Genomic DNA, 21,564 nt, shown 5'->3' on the forward strand with positions numbered 1-21,564 from the left:
AATATCAGTGAGGATTTTTTCCACTTGTAGTGGTGAAGTTGTATTTTGTGACGCTGGAAGATGTTTAGTGCATCCACTGACATGAGAGGAGCTTTAGACACATATTTCTAGACAGTTGGAGCATTAAATGACTTTAAATAAAATGCTTCCCGTACCCTGTATCCAATGTCTAGAGGTTTTAATCAATATTGTGACTCTGACATTGCTTATAAAAACAAATGGCTGTTAACAAGCAGAACACGGATACAAGTTACCTACATCAAGAATAGTATGCAGTAGTTCAAGAGGTTTTTGAGTAATGACATCAAAACCAAAAATCACAGAGACTTAAAAACTCAAATCTGGGAAAACTGCCAATGAGAGACAGCTTCCATAAATAAAGATTTGTTAGGGTGAACTCATTTTAGTGGTACATAGAGAAATTGTCTTGTGTGTTTTGTGTCAACTGATCAGCTGGTTTTTTTTGGCCTTTAAAAGTAACGAATATAAGCCAATAGCGATCAGCGGCCAATCAATCGGAGCACCTTTATCTGGGGGTGTTTAATTCATAATCCTTGCTTGTCTCTGGCTGCCTAAAGTAGAGATAGTGAGTTAATCGCGTATTTTGCATAGCAGTGGAGCTGCTTAATGCCTAAAAGGGGAAACACTGAATGTTATACAATCCCTATTTAATATGTATATGGCATTTGACAGTTTTGGGCTTTACTGAACTTGCGGAAAAAGCACATGTCGGAGATTGTGTCACAAATGTCTGTTAATGCACTGAGAAGACTTTTGCTTAAAATAAATGGTTTGATATCATTAACAAAATTTTGTTTTACTGTGGAAATTCACATTTTTAATTAGGCGTGGACCCAAAACTGCTGCCATGGTTCAGGCTCAGGCCAAGCTTGGACAGGCTCAGGCCTGATTTTTCAGGGCCACAGTTTGGGACAAGCTGTTGAACACAGTGAAACATTTGTCAGAACCTGATATTCCCATCAGGATTTGGTGGAGACCAAAAACAGAGTGAATAATGGACTTACATTCATTCGGTGGTCAAAAACACGACTCCAAATGAATGATATTGTTGCTCTGCATCTGCCTGATGCTCTAAATGAGCAACTGTTTGCTAACAAGTTTGCCATTTTAGGTTAAAAAGGTGATGTGTCAGTAGCCACACAGAGATGGCGCTATTGGGACGCAACAAAGTCCCCCCTTTACTCCACTCCTGCATTTTTACACAGAGCCAAACAATGGCGGCATCACTACGCTCCAGTGTGTGATTATACACTGCATCACGATATCCTGCAATCAAAAGGGGCATGACAGGTGTGACATTTAACACATGAGCATCTGCCTCTGACAAATAATGTATGCGTCAGCATTGCTTTCTAAACAATAACAAAGGCATAGCATGTCAATCATAATCATTTACCATGTGTTATATGACAGCTGATCTCGTTCTTAGCTCATACAGTAAGGGGCTCCTGAATCTAATTGTTTTCCCAGTTCGTGGACATTTACAGCTGCTTTCTTCTTCTTTGTATTAGCCTCTATGCTAAAAGTTGCTTTTTAAATCTCCTGCGGTGGGTCACACACATTAACACGTTGTCAATCGTCACACTTGTGCCGCCCATGGTCACGTCTTTGCGACTTTATGCTTTACACAGACCTTGTTACAGAACTGTTACTACCTCTGTTCCCTGCTCAGAGGCGAGACCATATCTTATATACAGAGTAGCGAAATGACGATATTCCTCCCTTGAACAGGCAGTGTAAATGCAGCTAGTGTTGTGTTTGCAGCTCCTTTATGCCACCCCAAATGGGTCAAAATTTGTTAATGCAGGTTAACATCTACATTTCTTGGACCACTGGCCAACTCCACCTGCTGATAAACATCATGTGATATGCCGGAAAGCTCCAGAACAACTACTAAATGGACCTGGAGGTGAGAGTGTTTTCCAAATGTTTCCAAGGTAAAGAATAGAATGAATTTTAAAACTCAGTTAACTTGAAGGGAATGCATTTTTATGTTACTGTAGGATATTTTCAACACTGATATTTGGTGTCTAAGCTCTGACCTCATCACTCCCCACAAAGACGCACCGAGTTCAGCACAGCAGGAGGCGGGGAGTGACGATAATCCTTTGGCTCTGAGGGAAGCTTTGTATCTTTTGTAGTTGTCTAGTCCTGTTAGTTCTTGTAGCCACTGCTTCTGCACTGATAGTCAAAGCTGTCTGTCAGTCTCCTCATTTGAAAAACATGAACTAACCACCCATCTTATCGGTCTTAGAAGCAAAACGATTGACAGATTTGTGCTAAAATGAGCAGGAGAAGTGGTGCTACTAGGACAGGACAGATGTGGTTTGGTTTGTTTTTAGTTTCTGACAGTGAACAGAGGACACATTTAACGTCCTCAACATGTCCCCTCACATCTCAGTTAGTCCTCATCCCTTAGTGTTGGTTTCAGCATTTTCATCTGTATCCGCCCATCTACACCCCTCTTGTTCCCAGCATGGTGCATGTCTCGAAAATAGCAGATTTTCAGCGACTTTGGTCGCAAATCCTCTGAGGCTATGCAGGAGATGAGGTATAAACTGAAGTGTGATAGACTTGTGCTGAGTGAGATCGTTCAACTTTGAAAGAAAAAAAAAAATAGTCCCCTCTTTTTCTCCTTCTGCTGCAGTGGCAAGGACAATATTAGCATGAGGAAAACACACATTTACATAACAATGAAAACATGCCAAGATACATAAGGGGGGAGCACGGAGAAGGTCAAACTGTGACTGTGTGTGTTTATATAACAACTTTACTGGTGTACATCATGATTTATTACTTGTTTTCACTGAAATACAGTCAATGTGTCGAGGTAAATACAAGCAAGTGGATACATAGAAATCTGCTGGGTATGTGTATGTATGAGAACAGAGCTCATTACATTGTATGGACTCTTTCCTCCCTAACAAAAATAAACAGCATTTACATGTATGTGTGTGTTTAGGTGTGTACCTGTGTCCACTCGTTTGTCTGAGGGTCGTAGGCTTCTACAGTATTGAGATACACCTGCCCATCATAACCGCCCACAGCATAGAGACGGTCGCCAAGGAGACAAACACCAACAGCATCTCTGCTGATGCTCATGGGGGCAACTGCAGTCCACACATCTGTCTGAGGGTCATACCTGTACACAATCACCACACACACAACATACAGAGTGAGAAATTACATTAAAATACCTGTTTTTTATGGCCATGGCCAACATTTTTGGAAATCAGCTATTTACCTCTTGTCCAAGAGTTAGGTGACAGAATTGATGAATGGCAACAGGTGATTAGCTTAGTTTTGCATAAAGACTGGAAGCAGGGGGGAAACAGCTAGCCTGGCTTTTAAAAAATGCACAATCGGCATCTGTTAAAGCTCATTGAGTAACATGTTGTATTTCGCATAAACCATACACAAACGGAAATTAACAGATGGATAAAATAATTACTTCACAAAACTCACCCTAAAACCATAAAATACAAAATTGTGAATAAGAAATGTTTGCATCTTAGTTAAACAAATGAGATACAATGTGTTAGATTACCTGCCATGTAGAGGTGAACTTAACATGTTTTTAACTTTGAGCAGAGCAAGGCTAACAGTTTCCCTGCTTCCAGTATTGGAAGAACAGTTACGAACAGAACGGACCAATTTTTCTATAAAGAATTGGGGTGGGTGGGTGGCTAAAATCATCAGTAACAATATATATAATATTATATCATTATAGTATACTATATTATAGCAGTACATATCATGATACAGTAACTACTCTGTAAATTCAAGTAAGATATGATTTAAAATAACCATAACCTTTGTTAATGTATCTGCCTTTTTCAATATAGATGGTGTTTTTTTCCCCCCTTTATTTTCTCTATTTTAATTATTTTCAAATTTTATTGTTATTGTTTTTTTGTGTGTCTTTTTTTAAATCTAAGATGTCTTTGAGAATGTGGAGAGCACTGTGCTGTTAAGTTAAAAAAAATCTATTAATAAAAACAACAAAAATTCTTTCAAAAACAAAACTTTAAGGATCCCGAGAACAATAATAATAATAATGCGAAAAGTGAAAATCTAGCCCTGATTTGCTACATAGTCTATTCTGAATACCTCCTGCAGTAAAAACGGTATTGCCAAATCTCTACCAACCCTTCTAAAATAAAAAGCTAAATTATTATAGATGCTATCGTCTAATCAATCAAATTTCATACATGCTGATTTATTACCTAAAAGACATTGAATACAATCTAAATCACCTTAAAAAGACAGCAAAAAAAGGTATGCATTTACATCCCACATTAAATTGAGAATTTTACATTTCATGCACACGCACGCACCCAGTACATAAAGACCCACCTCTCCACACAGTCACTTAGTCGAGATGCGAGGGATGAGGCCGGAGCATCATGACCTCCGATGGCGTACAGGAAGCCATGCCATGTGGCCACACCCACACCTCCACGCCTTTTCGCCATTGGAGCACAACCACTCCACCTGTAGATGGAGGATGTAAACATCAGGAAGAAAAAAAAAGAACACTTTTACACTGTCTCCAACGCTGAGCACAACCTTACAAATGTGCCAAGTGGAAATCTTCCAAAATCTGCACCGTTTTTTTAAAGATTCTTTTCAGGGGACCAATAAGGCCCTTGTCTCTGCCATTCCAGTGGAGACCATAATGACTGTACCTGGTAAACAGAAGCCGTTTAAATGTGGTCTATTCTAACATCCTGAGAGGGTAAGCTGTCTCCTTTGATCTGTGGGTAAATAACCTTAAAGGCACAGAGGCGCTTTACTAGAAAGTGCAGCAGACAGGAAATAAATCAGGAGACGGCAATTAATTCTGGTCAAACGAAGTCCCTTGTCACTGACCTGTTGGTGTGGGGGTCGAAACACTCCACTGAACGCAGGCAGGATGAGCCGTCACGACCTCCTACTGCATACAACCTGAAGGAGACACAAGATCATGTTAACCCTCTGGAACACACACACACACACACAAAACACTTGCCACACAAACACTGCAGACATTTCCGGACTCTGGAAGTCCCTCTTCAATTTAGTGACACTGAAACAGATGGTACGAGTGTGTATTGTGTGAGCTTTTCAGGATTTGGGGACAAAGTGAGGTGAGCAGAATCAATCAGCCAAAACTCTTGTGGGCATCACACCCCGAGCAGTCACTCTGTGTGTGTGTGCGTGTGTGTGTGTGTGTGTGTGTGTGTGTGCGTGCGCGTGTGTCTATAGGCACATAACTATGGCTGTGGAGTTGGGAGGACGAAGAAAAAAGTGCATTAGAACCAGTCAAGCAAGTAATGAGCTCCATCAGGCAAAGAGCCCAGAGAATACACAACACATACAGTACATACACAATCACAAATGCATGCAGCCACACACACACACACACACACACACACACACACACACACACACACACACACACACACACACACACAACTGCTGGGCATGCTTAGCACAAATCAGTTGTTTCTGTATTAATTAGCATCTAAAAAGCCTTCCTCTGTAGCGTCTCTACGAGGCACTGAATAATAACAACAACAGCGCATTATTGCATTTCTAACGTCTGCTGTTGGCTGCAGGAGAACTCTCAGGCAACTGAGGAGATTCAATTCCTAAACTTATCAAATCACACTATTAATATGTGCATTCGTGCACGAGGGACTGTGTGGACTTATGCTGTGTGACTCTTAAGTATCGTCACCTCGTTCCATTACTGTTTGATGTAGCAGAGAATGGTGCAGGAATGCATGGCAGTTATTACATATATTATATATATAACCTCATCTCCGTTACCTTCATCTCCCAAACAGCGGAGTGTAAAGCTCTTAGTATTTTCTCGTTCTACAGTCACAGTCATATTATTTCTCCCCAAGAACATAAAAGAGCTTGGGTGCTTTCTGCAGGACCAAAGCAGTTTGGTGCTGTCTAAACCATGAGCACTAGATTTTGCTTATTAACTGACTATTTCCATGGCATACAGAGGCCAGGCTCCACATGTATAAGTCACCTTCTATAGCTCCATACTGTCAGCCAGGCGAGAACCATAGGGTGAGGGCTATGCTTCATCGTTCCTATATCATCAGTAATAGCTGTATGAGAACAGTGCAAAGCTGCAGCAATAAGCTAGCCTGTGGGATACACACATAACAGGTACGCACGGACGGACCAGTTTACCACAACAAATACGAGTGGTAACCTCTGGGGTGGAAAAATGATGCCAGTGTGATGGTGCCAAATATTGTGGTTCCTCGAGTGGCCACTTGAGGCTGGCTCCGAAAGCGAGTCAGTCCACATAGACCCCCATCTTAAAATGCCCAACTTTACAGCAGAAATAAACATGTTTCCATAGTGATCCAGAAAAAAATCATAACAAAAATCACAGGAATATAATTTTATATCACTTAAAATGTTATTAAGACTTAAAGTTATGCATAGTTAAGAGTGGGGCCACTTTGAGTGACAAGTGGGTGCTGTCTGTTTACAAGTTGCTACCACAGCAACAAAATTGGTTAAGTGACGGTATCATGGCGTAACCCCAGAATATAGCCATAGCTGTCCCTATTTTAGTGTGTTTGCAGTTCAGGAAAGTTAATCTTAACATTTTGGTTGTTGAAAAAGGCTTGTTCAGTGTTTGATTGTACTTAAAGACCCTCTAAAGAGTCAGATATTCAGTTTTTATGGTGAGCAGATTTTGATTTAATGGAAAATTAGCACTAGCAATATCTCATTTAAGAATAGCTATGAAATCAGTGTGCTTATCAAATTAGCAGCTAATGTTAGGGTTAGCTCGACCTTCTTGTCCAAATATGGTGACTACCATAAAATAAATAAATAAATAAATAAAATAAAAATTGAAGATGGCGATCGCCAATATACCAAACTATAGGCTTAAAGTGGGACTCCACAAATCAATAGGTGGGCTACTTCCATTATTTTATACAGTGCATGAACAATCCACAGAGAAGCTTGGACTTCATTTACTGCTCAGGGTGCCAAAGCAAATAGTGATTTGTTGCTATAATAATGCTCTAATTGTGGAATCTTTAACTTGGATATATGTAGATGTGTGTAGCGATATCTAAATGGATTTACTTACTTGCCATTGAGAACAGCTACTCCCACTGTGCTTCTGGGTGTAGCCATACTTGCAACAAAGCTCCACTGGCGAGCTTGGGGGTCCCACCTAGTAAAAAAAAATTAAAAAACTTTTCAGATCTGCACATAATAATACAGGGCTAATCTGAATTTTGAGAAATGTTTCAACAAGTGATGAAACTGACAGCCCAGTTAAGAGATTGTATATTCACAGCCCTACATCTCTCAGCAGTAACATCTCTCTCCAAAGACAGCTCTTGAGTTATTCTAAATAATACAATGATGCTGTCAAAAGTTTGTATTTTAATTATTTTCAACTGAAGAAATAGTCCCCATGAACAGTCATGAATCTGTCAACTCATTGTACTAGCATGGAGATAGGAATATCACAAAACCTGGCTAAATTAAAAAAAAAAAAACCCTCTGCATAGCTAGATAAGATGTACATGAGAAAATGCATTTATTTTTTGTAATGTGTGTGAACTGATCCTTTAAGTGAATTATACATGGAAACATCTGTGTGAAGTATCCTCTTACCTTTCCACTGTGCTGAGGTAGCTCCAGCCATCATGTCCTCCTACTGCGTACATGGGCCCCTCTAGAACAGCTACACCTGCAATACACAACACGATGTGCATGATTGAATCATGGCAACTTACCAAAACACTGTTGGCTGGACAAGCTCATAAAACCACACAGGTTTGGCACACGAGTGTGAGTTTTTACTATGTGTGCATTGTGCAGCTACACCCTGGACATCAGGCGTGCAGAGTTAGCAGCATGTTGACACCTCTGCACTCGAGGGATTTATCTGGCAGAACATCTGTGGTGCCAGATGTGTGTGGATCCCTTCACTCACTCACACACACACACACACACACACGCAAATACACGCAAACATTTATAAAAACACTGGAGCACTGGAGCACCAGCATAGCACGCCTTATCGAATATTGTCATTGTAATAGTGGGCTTGCACAGTGAGTGGGGAGACTGTCCTAAAAACAAGGTGCACAAGTTCAGACTGCTGGAGTACTCTTGAGCATGACACCGGATCACTTACTGTTGAGGCACTGTTGTGTAGCTTAAACCGACCTTTGAGCTCTCTCTGTTAGAAGCCAAGACATTTTATTTTTAGGATCACCATACTCAAAATTGCTGCCCTAATTGACCTTTCTGAGCTCGTATCAGCTTCCCCTGTACTTGTATCACATTCTTATTCAATCACAGGCTCACCTAAGCCATGCCTGTGTGTGGACATGGGAGGCATGACGCTCCACGTCTTGCTGTGCGGGTTGTAACACTCCACAGTGTTGAGGGTCTTCAGTCCATCGCGGCCGCCAACCACATAGAGACGGCCATCAAGGACAGCTACACCAAACTGCAGTCTCCGTCCGCTCATGGTGGCTACCTGCCTCCATGTGTCCCGCCGCAGACAGTACTGCTCGATACTGGTAGCACCTGCAGAAAACAGCAAAACATGTCAAATTAACCCGTGGCCCCTGATGTGCCCTAATTTTGGGCATCTGATGAACCAGACCAGGAAACACCCTCTTGAGACATCAGGTCAAGGTAGGAGTATACCACTTTCATTTACTCCTCTTTTAACCCCTTGAATTTTGGGCAAATTGTCTTGATTTCTTTCAAAAACACGGGAAAAAGGCAGTGAACAACTTAAAAAGAAATTACACAGAATTTAGCAAAAAAAAAAAAAAAGTCAAAAATACCAGAAAATTACATGAAAATTAGCAAAAATAAAACAAAGCAAACACAAAAAAACAAGAAAATTTATTTTTCTAATGAAATGTAATTATTTAAAATTAGCAACTATTATCATTTTAAGTTCTCTGAAAGAAAGATTACACAGCATTTTTAAAAATAAAAATAATTTTCTGAATTGTGAATCTAAATGTCTTGCACTTTGTGGTACATTTGCTTAAAAATTCAAACCAATCATATGTCAAAACAGCTGCTGATTTATTTGATTTTGTTGACTGACCTATTGATTATTGGTTGCAGCTTCATGCCAGATGCTGACCACAAAATGGCAATGTTCCCAGTTTGAGTTTGGCAGAGACCCTTTTTTTCCTGGCTGCTCTCTGAGTATTCATGTGGATGCAACTTGACACACAACACCCACCCACCATTCCAGACTAGGTACACCTCCTCATGGCAATGGCACCTCCCTATGGCAGTGGCCCCTAAAGCAGTATGATAAACCATGCCACACTCCAAGATCGCTCAAGACTCGAGGAATGTGTTTAAGACTTCAAGGTTTCTATCTGGCCTCCAAATTCTCCAGATCCAAACCTGATCAAGCATCCATGGGACGTGCCGGTACCTCAGACATCCTGCACTCATGCCTCCACAGTTCATGCTTCAATCCAGGGTGGTGCTTTGGACTTGGTGAGTCATGGACACAGGACCTCTGGTGATGTCCTGTAGTGTCTGGTACCAGGGCATTGGCAGCAGACCCTTTGAGTCCGATTGGTTTGCGAGACAGGACACCTGCACATCCAACAAATGCCAGACAGAGGTCTCGGGCCATTCCTGAGCAGTTTTCACGGAGTGGGGAGGCACATTGTACTGCTGGGGGGGTACTTATTCAGTAACTATATTTGTTTTGGTGGAGTGCATCAAGTCATGTCCACATGAATGCCAGCACCCAGGTTTCCCAGCAGAGCATTGGACAAAGCGATCAATGTCATTTACTTTACCTGTCAATGTCTCAATGGGCGGGTTTCCATTACAGATTTGTGCAAAACTTAAGCGATATTTTCAAAATGTCAACAAAACACAATTGTGAGATGACTGCGTTTCCACTGAGTGATGTTATGCAACTTCTCCTCTGGCAATAACATTCTAAGAAACATGGATGTTCAAAACATTAGCCGCCTTATTTCTATTGCAGCCACCGCACTAGCCGTCATTATTTCCAATCCAAGGCGATGTAGGCGTGCTATGCGAGCGATAATTTAAAGGCAAGGCCCTTATACATGGAAGCAGCCATGTATGAGGTGATAGTCCACAATTTCATGGAGGAATTGTGGATTAAAAACTTCCTGATGTTTTGAAGACTTATGCATTGCAGTAACACCTCTTTCTGTGCCTGCTGCATCATGCCACCTATGAAAGCCAAAAAAGTGCTCACATTACAGTTTTGCGTAATATGGCTTTTTTAAACTGCCTGAGATACCACCTCATGTGAGCGTAAAAACTTTTGTTGCAATAAACAACACGGCGTATATACATATATACTGAATATAATGTCAGGTTGTATAAGTGGCTGTTCTACCTTTGGTAGCGTCCATGCCCCCTACAGCGAACATGGCCCCAACAGTGGCCTTGCGAGGCCGTGTGCGAGGACTCTGAAGCAGGGGCCGACGCTGGGGCAAGAGGTGATACTTCATCCCTTCCATCAGCAGCCGCTGGCACTCCATACTGTCCCTGAGCAGAGGGTTGGACTCCAGGTCTGCCAAGAACTACACACACAAAAAATACCCAAAACACAAACACGTCATGTGGAAACCCTTTCAAAAAGTAGTTAGGCAAATGCAGAGCATGTGTGTACAGCATGTGTGGGCAAGAGTGGGTCACGATGTTATCACTGATTGTGGAGGTCTAAGGATCGAAAGGAAGCTGTTCTCTCATTGATTGAGAGATTAGATCAGACCAGCAGCCATTAGTGTTCACACACACACACACACACACGCCCGCCCGCTTACAGTCATCATCTGACACACTAGAGGACTAATCTGTCCTCAGCATCTCATCAGCTCTCTAGTCCATACCCTCTAACCTCATCTATGATAACACACACAGACACACACAGACACACACAGACACACACACACAGAGAAAGCCAAGGGCTGCAGCACGAAGCACTTCAATCCACCAGTCTGTTCCTTAAAATACATCCACAGGAAATCACTGCCTGGGAGCGAGGCAGGGTGGTGCGAAGCAAGTTTTCCCTGAAGGCAAGAATTACATGATTTACATTTAGATAGGTGTGTGTTTGCGTGTGTGTGTATGTGTGTTAACAGATGTGAAAGCAGCAGAGGTTCAAGAGGAGTCAGATTTTTTATAAAAGTCATTTGAAGTTTTCAGACTGTGCGTATACCTGCATGTGTGTGTGTGTGTGTGTGTGTGTGTGTGTGTTGGCTGAAGATAAGTCAGTGGGGATGCTCCGACATGGCTGCTGAGATTTAATCACAGAGAACAAGAATAATAAAGGACATCTGATAAAAAGAGGGGAGGAAAAGCAAAATCTTTTTTTTTTTTACTGCCCTCTTTCTTCCCCTCTGCATTGTCTGCCACCACAAAAAGGAAGATTCGGCCCAAATAATTCAATTTGGTGGCTGAATATGAAATCAATTTTCCCAGCCAGACGTGGAGTGTAAAGCAGGCATGGTAAATGGATAAGCAGCTTACACGCCAGGGTGAACCCATGCTTCCATTGCACACAATCACAGAGGGACAAATTAGGGCGAACCCTATTTCGGCATTCTTTTGTGTGTGTGTGTGTGTGTGTGTATCTGTGTGTGAGAGAGATAAAGAAGGACAGAGATAGAAAACGGTGTTTGTCCTCTCCTTCGCTATTTATCCATCACACAGTGAAGGATTGAGTGTGGAGGGCGAGATAAGACTGAATCCTGCAGAGGCCCCACCTTCTCCTCTCTGTCCTCTCTTTACCTCACAGTGGGAAGTGAGAAAGTAGTGCTCCCTCCCTCTCTGTTTCACCATGAACTATGTCCATTTGTTACAAAAGCACATTTTTTATGCTTTACTCCCTTCTCATATCTGTTGAAAGACATACTTGTACTCAAAGCTGAAACTATTAGTCAATTAATTGATCAGCTGATTGACAGACATTTTATGAGCAAATATTTTTTGATTTTGATTTTGGCTGTTTACACGGTAACTGTTCTTGCATGAAACTCTGCAGTTTGGCCTTTTGTTCACACGGCAACTGTGTTTTAGGGCCTGAAAACATAAACTTTTAAAAGCGGGTTTTAGAGTGTAATTTAAAAAAAAAAACAAAAACACAAGCCCTTCTGTTACTGTGTAAACTGGCAATGCAGGGATCCTGTGAGAACGGTGACATCACTGAGTGGTGCTCCTCCCTGGTGTGTTATCACAAAGTCACACCGCCAACTCCTGGCCTGGCATGCATACTACAGCGTTTTCGGTTGTTTTCGGGGATCCCTCTACACGAGGAATGTTCTCACAATGTTATATGAATGCAGATTTTTTTTTTAAATGCAAAGGAAAGACTTTTCTGTTTTTAGTAGGGCCTTTCTTGTCTAAACATGGCCTCTTGTCTAAGTCACCTCATTTTTCATGATTAGGGTTCACATGTGTGAAGTAATGGTTGGACCGCCATGAATTTGGGTTCAGATACCCATGAAACATAGAGAATGATGCGTATTAACTTTGGTGATCCTGACTTTTTGACTCTGTCCCCATCAGCCTCAGCTGTACTTCATGTTTAGTGCTAATTTGCAAATGTTTTTTAGCACGCCAAACTAACTCATTGACATTGTGCGCAAGTTAACATGAGTGTAGACTCTTAGTTTGGTTTGAGCAAAAACACAAAGAATTCACTGGTTCCAGACAGTGTTTGTTTGTCAACAAAAGTTTTGACAATAAGTATTTACTGACATCTTATTTAATGACCTTGATGTTGACATAAATCAAAGAAAAAAACAGCGACAACAAAAACCGGGAAATTTTTGTTCATTATGCCTCAAAGATATGTAGAAGACAGATTCCTCCACAGTTGCTCTTTGTGAGGTTTCTACCTTTTTTCCATTAAAGAGTGTTTCCCTTATCTGCTGTGAGGCTTCGAGGACAGAGGGATGCTGAATGTTGCAATGCCCTCTGAGGCAAATTGCGATTTGTGATATCGAGCCTTACAAAAAAAACTGAATTGAATGAACAAGATGAAGTAGTTGTCTCTGTTTGAGAAGACAGCCTTATGCTGTTAACACACTGTTGAATTGAACAGAGTGGAACCAGCTTACAGTGAACATCTACTCCTAAAAGATGATTTATGATTTCTTACCACTCAAAAACAGACACTAACAAATTTGGGTAACATTTGACTTATTTGGTATAAATTTGACTACTGACTGAAATATGATACCTAAAACCTCAGCGATATCAATAATGTAAAGCAGTAGTGATATAAATAAATGTAGGCGTTCATTTTTACATGATATTAAAGAAGAAGTCAAAAACACATTATTAGACTTGATGACTCAACATTCAGGGTACGCTCGTGCCTTTCTGTGGAATTTTTATTGTCAGGATCAACTAAAACTAAATGGAATTCCACTAACCGAATCTCAACCCCCCAAAAAAGGACTAATATGTGATTTTCAACCGACTATAACTTTTAGCAAGCGACTAAGACTACAACATTTGAAATTCTTGTTAAAATGAACACTGGTTCCAGCCCAGATGAGAAAATTTGCTGCTTTTGTTTGTCTTCTATGTTAGCAAACTGAATATATCTGGGTTTTAAAATTTTTGTCACAAAGGTGAGCAAAAAGAAGCAAGACCTGATAGTTTGTTTTTGTGTTTTGTTTTTTTTAAATGCAATTGTATTCGTAATTGAAAACATTATCAGGTAATTTTAAGACCAATGATTAATCGCTAAAAACAAAAAATCAGCTCTAGGGCTGGGCAATGTATCAATATTACATCGATAACGTGATATGAGACTAAATGTCATCTGAGATTTTGGATATTGTAATATCATAAGTTGTCTGTTCTTGGTTTTAAAGGCTGTATTACAGTAAAGTGATGTAGTTTTCTGAACTCATCAGACTGTTTGGCTGTTCATTAAAAATCTCATTGACTTAATATTTTTGCAATAGCACCAAAAGTCAATCCTACAATATTGTCACAATATCAACATATTTGGATTTTTTTCACATATTGTCCAGCTCTACTTCATCAGATTAATTAACGATTGTTATTAACGAAGACACAACACGCACCTCGGTTTGCTTCACAATGTCAGATTAACAGCGCACACATGCTCCTCTGAGAAGATTAGACCAGGTGTATTTCTGTGTTTGTGTGTGTATGTGTGCGTATGTGTTGAAGGGATTAAAGGTATTAATTTGGTGTACTGACATCCTCTTGATGAGGAATGGCACAGCGGTCTGGATAGAGAGCTGACTAATTGGTTGATGAATATCGATCGGTTGTCTGTGTGAGGTTTTTACATCGTTTTATTGGGATGTCTCAGCTCATGACGTTGCTGAATGTTGATTTATTCATCAGTTTAGCAGTTTGGTGGCGGTGGTGATATACTGTTAAAGGTTGAACAAACACTCAGCTCTCTCTGCTCTGCTGCTTTCTACTGCTTTACCTTTCCCCCATCCATCTTGCTGCCTGATTACATGTTACAGCTACTTGTGATTTCAGCTGACCAGGGCAAAGTCGTATATCTCAGGTGTTCATACTGTGAACCGCATAAGTGCAAACCTGGGAGATGTATAGACGCTGGCAGAGAAGATGAAAAGAAGAAGGGGGGGCCCACAAGGGGAGTTTTATCTACCCAGTTTCTTTATATATAGGGAGGGAAATGACTGATAAGGGAGATGAAGAGAACAGATAATTTAGCTGCAGTTAAGAGCGATATCACACTTAATTAAGGTTTAAAACGGGTGTGTGTGTGCATCCAACGCCCTAGGCACTAACTGAGGTTCTGCCTGGCATATAAACTTCACAGCAGTACCAGTCAAGATACTTTGCTGCACAAGATGGTAAGAGGATAGAGGAGGAGGTACATGCACACACGCAGACACAAATACAGACACGCACACAAACAAGAAACACAAACACACACGTGACAGAGTAATGATTGTTATCTACTGTTAATGGTTATTGTTCCTGTAATTGCCTAAAGAGGATAGAGAGTGAGAGACAGACTGGAGCCAGGCGAAGCGAGCAAAGAAGGGAGGGGGAAAGAGAGCAAGAGACCAATTTGTCCATAGAAGAAGACCAGCAAAGGACTACTAATACAAACTCTTGCCTCATACTTTGTTGTAATTGATAATAAGACACTGACAACTTTGACAAAGCTCCTTCAATATGTTCTTGTATTAGTCTGTGTAATAAGTCTTTTCTTTGCTTCTCAGAAACATACAGATTCATTATTACCGATTTAACTGATTTAAGAGTGAGAGAGAAGAGACAGCAGAGATGAGACATAGGAAAAGATTAAGAGACAGAGAGAGGCATCTGATCATGTAGTGACACTGACAGATATAAAACTCTTTGACAACATTCTACTATTTTATTATGATTATTAATAACAGGGATGTCACAAAACAATATTCCAAATCAGTATCAGTGCCAATACTAACCTTATGAGGGTTTCCCACACATCTATTTGCTTGTGACGGCTGCCAAGATATCAGCATTTGCTGCCACGTATTCATTTTCTATTTTTGGAGATGGACAGCTCAGTCAGAGTACTGTTGGAATTTATATATCGTTCAGCTATAAGAAACACAACACTCTTAGAGAGCAAAGCGCACTCTGGGCACAGACGGACCAGCAGCTGCACCAAGAATGAAACTTCATTCATTAATTCATAGAATGTTCTATTTATTAGAGCACCAGCACTCTCATTTTAGTGTTGTCCATTATATTTAGATGAAACTGGATTTGTTCCCATGGAAACCATGCACTCTGCAGTCCAGCACTGGGTCTAAAAGTTTGCTTTCACTTGCCTCTTCAGCAGCTGATCCTCTAATCTTATGCCTGGGCCACACTGCCTGTGTGAGCAGCGTGGGAAGGCGACCTCACTAAACGGCAGCGGCTCGCATTTGTATGGTGTTCACACAGACAGTGTTACTGCTGTGGTGCTGCTGAAGAGCTGCCTGCTGCTATAAGTACTGTATTTCCACAATAAAAAGATGATACTCCATCTGTTTGTGGAGCTGTGCAAGCCCCTGCATTGTCACTACACAAACACAACACACACATGCTGCTGATGCAGGCAGTGTAGCATGGGTGTAATACATTGATTTGATCTGATCAGCTCTAATCGATCCAAGCACAAACTCCTCGACTGATTAACTGTCCACACTATGATTCAAACTCAACAGACTGCTGCTAAGGAAAGTTATAAAGAGTTCTTCTGCTTTAGGGTTAGGTTATATCACCTGCTGCTAGTTTGGCACACTCTTGACGTCACTACAACTGCATTTTTTGCATTTAGTTTGGACAGATATTTTTCTTATAATTGCTGATGTGGACAAGATTGGTTTGGGGTTTTTTTTAGAATGAGGGAGGGAAAATACTGTTTTAAAAAATAACTGTCTGTGTGGACTAGGCCTCAGTTTTTAGTGCAATAGTAAAGTCTATCCCCTTGTTACTTTACAAAGAAATTGTTCCAATGAGTTTGACACAGTGAGATGTAAAGATTTCAAAACTAGACAAAAGTACTAGTGTTGGATTGAGGTATCAGAAGAGATCATTAAACATGCAATTAAAGATATTGTGGCAAGTTGGGTCAGATAAAACATGTTTAAATGGCTAACTTGATTTTGGCTCTTTGGCACTGGGAGATCTTGGACTGCTCTGATCACATCTTCGCAGAGACATGGTTAACACCTGACATCCCGGATGGACTGACCTTGTGGGGTCCATTTGGACACAAGACTCTGATTCAAGTTCAAAAAATGCACTGCAGGAATTGAACGATGCCATCTGCAGCAACATCACCGAGCAACTGGGTGGAATCTTCATAGAAGCTGCTGATTTTAATTAACTCAACCTTCAACTCCAAAGATGTAGTAGGTCAAGGATCAAGGATCAAGGAAAATGTAATTTCGTTTTTTAAACTTTGTTAAAAAAATGACCAATAAATCCACCTTCTACCTTCAAACAGTTGTTTATTTATCCAGCAGTTACAGAGTCATACTTTGTTATGTATCTGTCCATCTGATGAATGCATGTCCAATATTAACTTTCTTTAAGCTCTGTTTTTGGTCTCTACCAACTTCTGAAGGAGAAAAATCTGTCTTTTTAATTATTAAATGCTCCTTATTGTTCACTGTCTAGTCTCTAACTTTGTCTGCTGTTTATTTGGTGCAGGTAGTGGCTTAAAATGAGGCTATGACAGTAATGACAGTGACCCAAAATGGCATGTCGTGGCTGGACATCTGAAAGAGATAAAACTCACTACAAATCTCAATAAAGCTGCAGATCTGGGGAATAATTCTCTGTAGGTTTATCAGTACCAGCAATTCCTTTCACACGGTTTTCATTCAACGTTATTTGACACAATATTATTATTAAAAATACCGATAATAGTCCCTCCTAGTAAGTCAGTTGCTGTATGTTATGTTAGAGTTCTTTGCATTTCTCACCTGTGGCTGCAGCAGTGGCAGTCGAATGTGGGCCAGCAGCAAAGGTAGCTGACGCTGTCGTGTGGCGGCATCATGACGGACCCACGTCAACAAAGAGGTTACCACGGTTTCCTCGTCTGGCACGTTTACGTCATCGGACGTGAGCAGCCTCTCCATCTCCTCCACTGGGAGCAACAGGAACTCCTGGCCTCCTACCACCTCTAAAAAGTGTTCCTGGTGGACAGAGAGATGAAATGATTATCAGAGAACAGAAAGAGAGAGTCAGATTAGTTCCAAAGGATGGATGAAAAATGCATTGCAGATCAAAAAAGGAATGGAAAAAGGAAAAAACAATAAGAAGATATGAGTGGAGAGAGGAAAGGGATCAGAGGGTTGGAGGGAGACAAGAAGAGAGAGAGAAAAAGGAAGGAAATGAGGGCTTGAGAAAGGTCAGAGGAAGATGAATAAAAAGCTGGAGGAAAAAAAGGCTCTGCATTAATAAAGGCTGGAAAGAATCCGCCGTATTAAATGAAAAGCTTGCTCTAGAAGTACAGAGCAGGGCTGTAACTAATTATCTTTTTCATTATTGACCACTTCTATTTTATTTTTATTAATTTACTCAGTTATTGGTCTGGTCTATATAATGTCACAAAACAGTTGGTGCATTCGTTTGTGTTTGTGTTTACCATGTTCATGACATCAGTCCATATGAACGACCCCCTCATGTGGTATTTACAACCTTGCAAGTGGAAATTTTCTGGAAGCTCCAAGTTCACAAGTTGTGACATGTTAGCTTTAGCTTTCAGCAACAGTGCAGGCCATGGACTCTAATTTTTCAGTGGATGGTATGTTCATATATGGTAACTTTAGTCTTATAGAGTTGGTAATGGCATTTTTATAATATATCTGAGAAAAATGTTGAATCTCAATGGTCTAATGTTTTTCCTCTGACCCTGCCTTTTCATTACCTGCATTATGTGACTCCCTAGCTTGTTAAACTGTTTGCCTTGGTGGCCTCTAGACACCGATAGCAGCATCCATGTTGCCATTGCCTAGCAGCGGTGCTCTCACAACTTAACCGATTGAACGCCAAGCATGTTGTGTACACGGTTTCCCATGTCATTACTACGAGCTCATGAGTTCCATTTGAACATAGCAGGTGACACTTTGTAAGACATAGGAGCTTCTTTCACACTGCCTGTCGAGGCAGGAATATTGTGCAAATATTCTGCCACGTTGTTCTATTTAAAAAGTAAGATCATAGAATGGGAGGGACAGAGTTGTCTCGACTTTGGTCCAGCACAGAAGGTAGTAACAGCACCGTAATGTTGTCTGTTCAGAGGGGACAGCTGGCAGGACAGGGCCGAAGACGTGACTGGTGTGACATTTTGACGGTGTACTATGTGTGTGACCCAATAAGAGAGATTTAAAAAGCAGCTAGTTGCACTTAGTCACCAACTCAAAGAAGAGTTGCATTATGCTGCTGTTGTTTGGGTCTGTGTAAAAATGCAAAGGTAGCACAAAGAAGGGACTTTGTTGCAGCTCCATCGAGCAATTTTTAGGTATAAAGGCTATAGTTAATTATACAACAGTTAGTTACAACCAAGCAATTTGATTGATCGAGAGGCATTCCATGAGTGCTGATACAGGAGTACAACATCCTTAACTTTTAAGTCTGCATGTATCACTCGGCTTCACGGCCGTTCAAAATCCGTTAATTAGTGTGGCAGTGAAAGTGGGATATGTTTTAAGAGTGGGATATGTTTATAGCATGGTGTAAGCACAGGTTCAAACAGCTAGTTGGCACATTTCACGTAGCTGTCAGGTTGACGGAGGGGAGAGAGAGAGAGAAAGGAGAGAGAGGAGTGAGGAGAGGAGGGCGAGCAAGAAAGGAAGGGGATTTTGAAGTGTGTCTTGAGCTGACTGTACATATTGGAGTTACTAAAAGTTATGAGGAAGCCCAGGAGGGGGCAGCTGTGATGGACGGGTTTCGGTAAACCGCCGTTCACTTGGAGTAAACCAGCTGTTGAAAGATGTTGCAAGGATGTGCAATGAGACAGGGACACACTCATCTGACACTATCCACAGCCTGAGACACACCGACAACGACACTGACACCGACTCCAACACACAAACACACACACTCTCTGATACGGGACATGAGGTGAAGGAGATCACAGCAGTGAGAGGACACACACTGCAGCGATGATCTGTCTGATCAAACTAACTCATCTGAATCTCACAGCATCTGTTAACAGACTGATTTCACTGAAAACACAAAGATAAATGTTCATGATACTAAGCAGCTGCTCTGTGCAGAACATGAAGACTGAGCTAACACAGATTAGCAAACAGCGTGCAGGAAAAAGTTTATGTGTTGCTAGGCAACAGCTGTAACGTCCAGCGGTTGCAGAACTATTTGTGTTGGCGGTGCCAAAAAAATCATTAATTAAACAAACAAATCATAATCTGTTGTCGCTTCTTGGTATTAACAAATAAAAGATGCTAGTAGAACAGTTGTATAAAAGCAATATCACACTCGAGGTCGTGTGTTGTGCTGTATATCATCACGGCTGTGATTATCTTCGGCACTTGGCCTGCAGCCTCGTACCAACGACTGAATCAGAGTCTTGAGCACAACATCACTCCCTCTCGTGTGATATTGCTTAATTATCTTTGAAGAAAATCCTTGCAATAGAAAGCTGGAACCAGAGAAAGTCTTCAACAATTCATCAAAACAAGATGGACCTTAATTTTCACACAATTAGCTGGATGAATCAACTATATGTTTCAGTTCTAGCAGCAACTGAATTTGGATGTGGTAGAAAAGATACTAGTGGCCAGAAAACAAACATGTCTCAGGGTTAGCCCACAGTATGCCTGCTTTTTAAATAATTAATTCATTTGTTTAGAGGGACAAAATATCTGTGGGAATAAGAAAAGGGGAAGAAATGAGTAAATGTGACCTGATTCCTACATAAAAAAACATTTAAACTTAAAAGAAAAAAAGAAAAACAGTCTAGGCTTCTCTCCACATAGCCTACTGTTTAGCTCTCACACACTGGCTGTAATAATCCTGTGAGCTGGGTATGTGTGTGAATACAGACGCATTCACACCCAGATAAAGACACCTTTATGACATAATTGCCACAGATTAAAGTTGAACAATAATCCACTTAGAGAAAGGAAGAAAGAGAGGAACAGTGACAGAGGCAGACACACAGAGGGAGGCCAGGTGAAAAAAAGGCATGTTAAGACAGCAGAGAACAAGAAAAGAGAAAGAATAATCAAGTCGATGGAGGAGCTATTTCAGTCACCATAGCAACCCTGTGCTGAAAACAGCCATTGTGGCGATAATGGTGTGTGGTTGCGTCGTGAATGAGGAACCAGTTTGTTACTAAGAATAACTGTTGGCTAGAAAATGACCAAAGTCTGACCAGGGAAAATAGATAGAGGTAGAAAGAGACAGCTGTAAAACAGAGAGGTGAAAGAAGCCGTTTTTTGCAAAATATCGGCGGTCGTCTACCTCAAACTACATAGCAGCTGTTTTATTAATTTCTCATGGTGGCTCTACAGTCTCTGGAGGTATGGAAATAAATTGGCTGTGTCATGTGTACCCACCATGGTGTAGGCGTGAGCGGCCCTCTGCAGGTCATTGCAGCCCTGAGCGTCGGCGTAGGAGCGGATACCCAGACAGTTGGAGGGGTGGAGCTGCTTCATGAGGAACGAGCAGCAGGCCTGAACCACTGAAGACAACTGCAGTAGGCACGAGGCTGACAGCAGAGACTCAATGGTGTCCTCCCTCAACTCGAGACGGCCTGGGAGATAAAGAGAGGAGTCGCAGGAGGAGGAAGACGGCGAGATGGCAAGAAAGACATTACAGAGGGACTTTAAAGTGTCTAAGATTTATTATTTAAAAGGTTTCGAGATCAAGAGTAATACTGCCTTTAGCTCAAGCAACTGGTCATGAAAGTCACTTTTTTTTTGACTGAGACAAAAAATCTTTTTATTCGGCACGAAAAACATGATGGTGGCTGAAGATAGCTAGCCATTC

The 21,564-nt window shown here is 41.1% G+C and overlaps 1 protein-coding gene across 1 annotated transcript in view; it reads right to left on the bottom strand.

The window, feature by feature from the left end:
* The window catches only part of klhl5 (kelch-like family member 5), a 41,969-nt gene that overhangs the window by 1,912 nt on the left and 18,493 nt on the right, over positions 1 to 21,564 (bottom strand). The window contains exons 4-12 of the mRNA XM_042484941.1: positions 21,132 to 21,328; positions 17,532 to 17,744; positions 10,433 to 10,619; positions 8,374 to 8,598; positions 7,675 to 7,750; positions 7,139 to 7,225; positions 4,894 to 4,968; positions 4,378 to 4,515; positions 2,992 to 3,163 (exon numbers count right to left, since the gene is read on the bottom strand). Coding sequence (XP_042340875.1) covers positions 2,992 to 3,163; positions 4,378 to 4,515; positions 4,894 to 4,968; positions 7,139 to 7,225; positions 7,675 to 7,750; positions 8,374 to 8,598; positions 10,433 to 10,619; positions 17,532 to 17,744; positions 21,132 to 21,328 — 1,370 coding nt within the window. The remainder of the gene's footprint in view (positions 1 to 2,991; positions 3,164 to 4,377; positions 4,516 to 4,893; positions 4,969 to 7,138; positions 7,226 to 7,674; positions 7,751 to 8,373; positions 8,599 to 10,432; positions 10,620 to 17,531; positions 17,745 to 21,131; positions 21,329 to 21,564) is intronic.

This window comes from Plectropomus leopardus, chromosome 4 (genome assembly GCF_008729295.1).
Source record: "Plectropomus leopardus isolate mb chromosome 4, YSFRI_Pleo_2.0, whole genome shotgun sequence".
Taxonomy (NCBI): Eukaryota; Metazoa; Chordata; class Actinopteri; order Perciformes; family Serranidae; genus Plectropomus; species Plectropomus leopardus.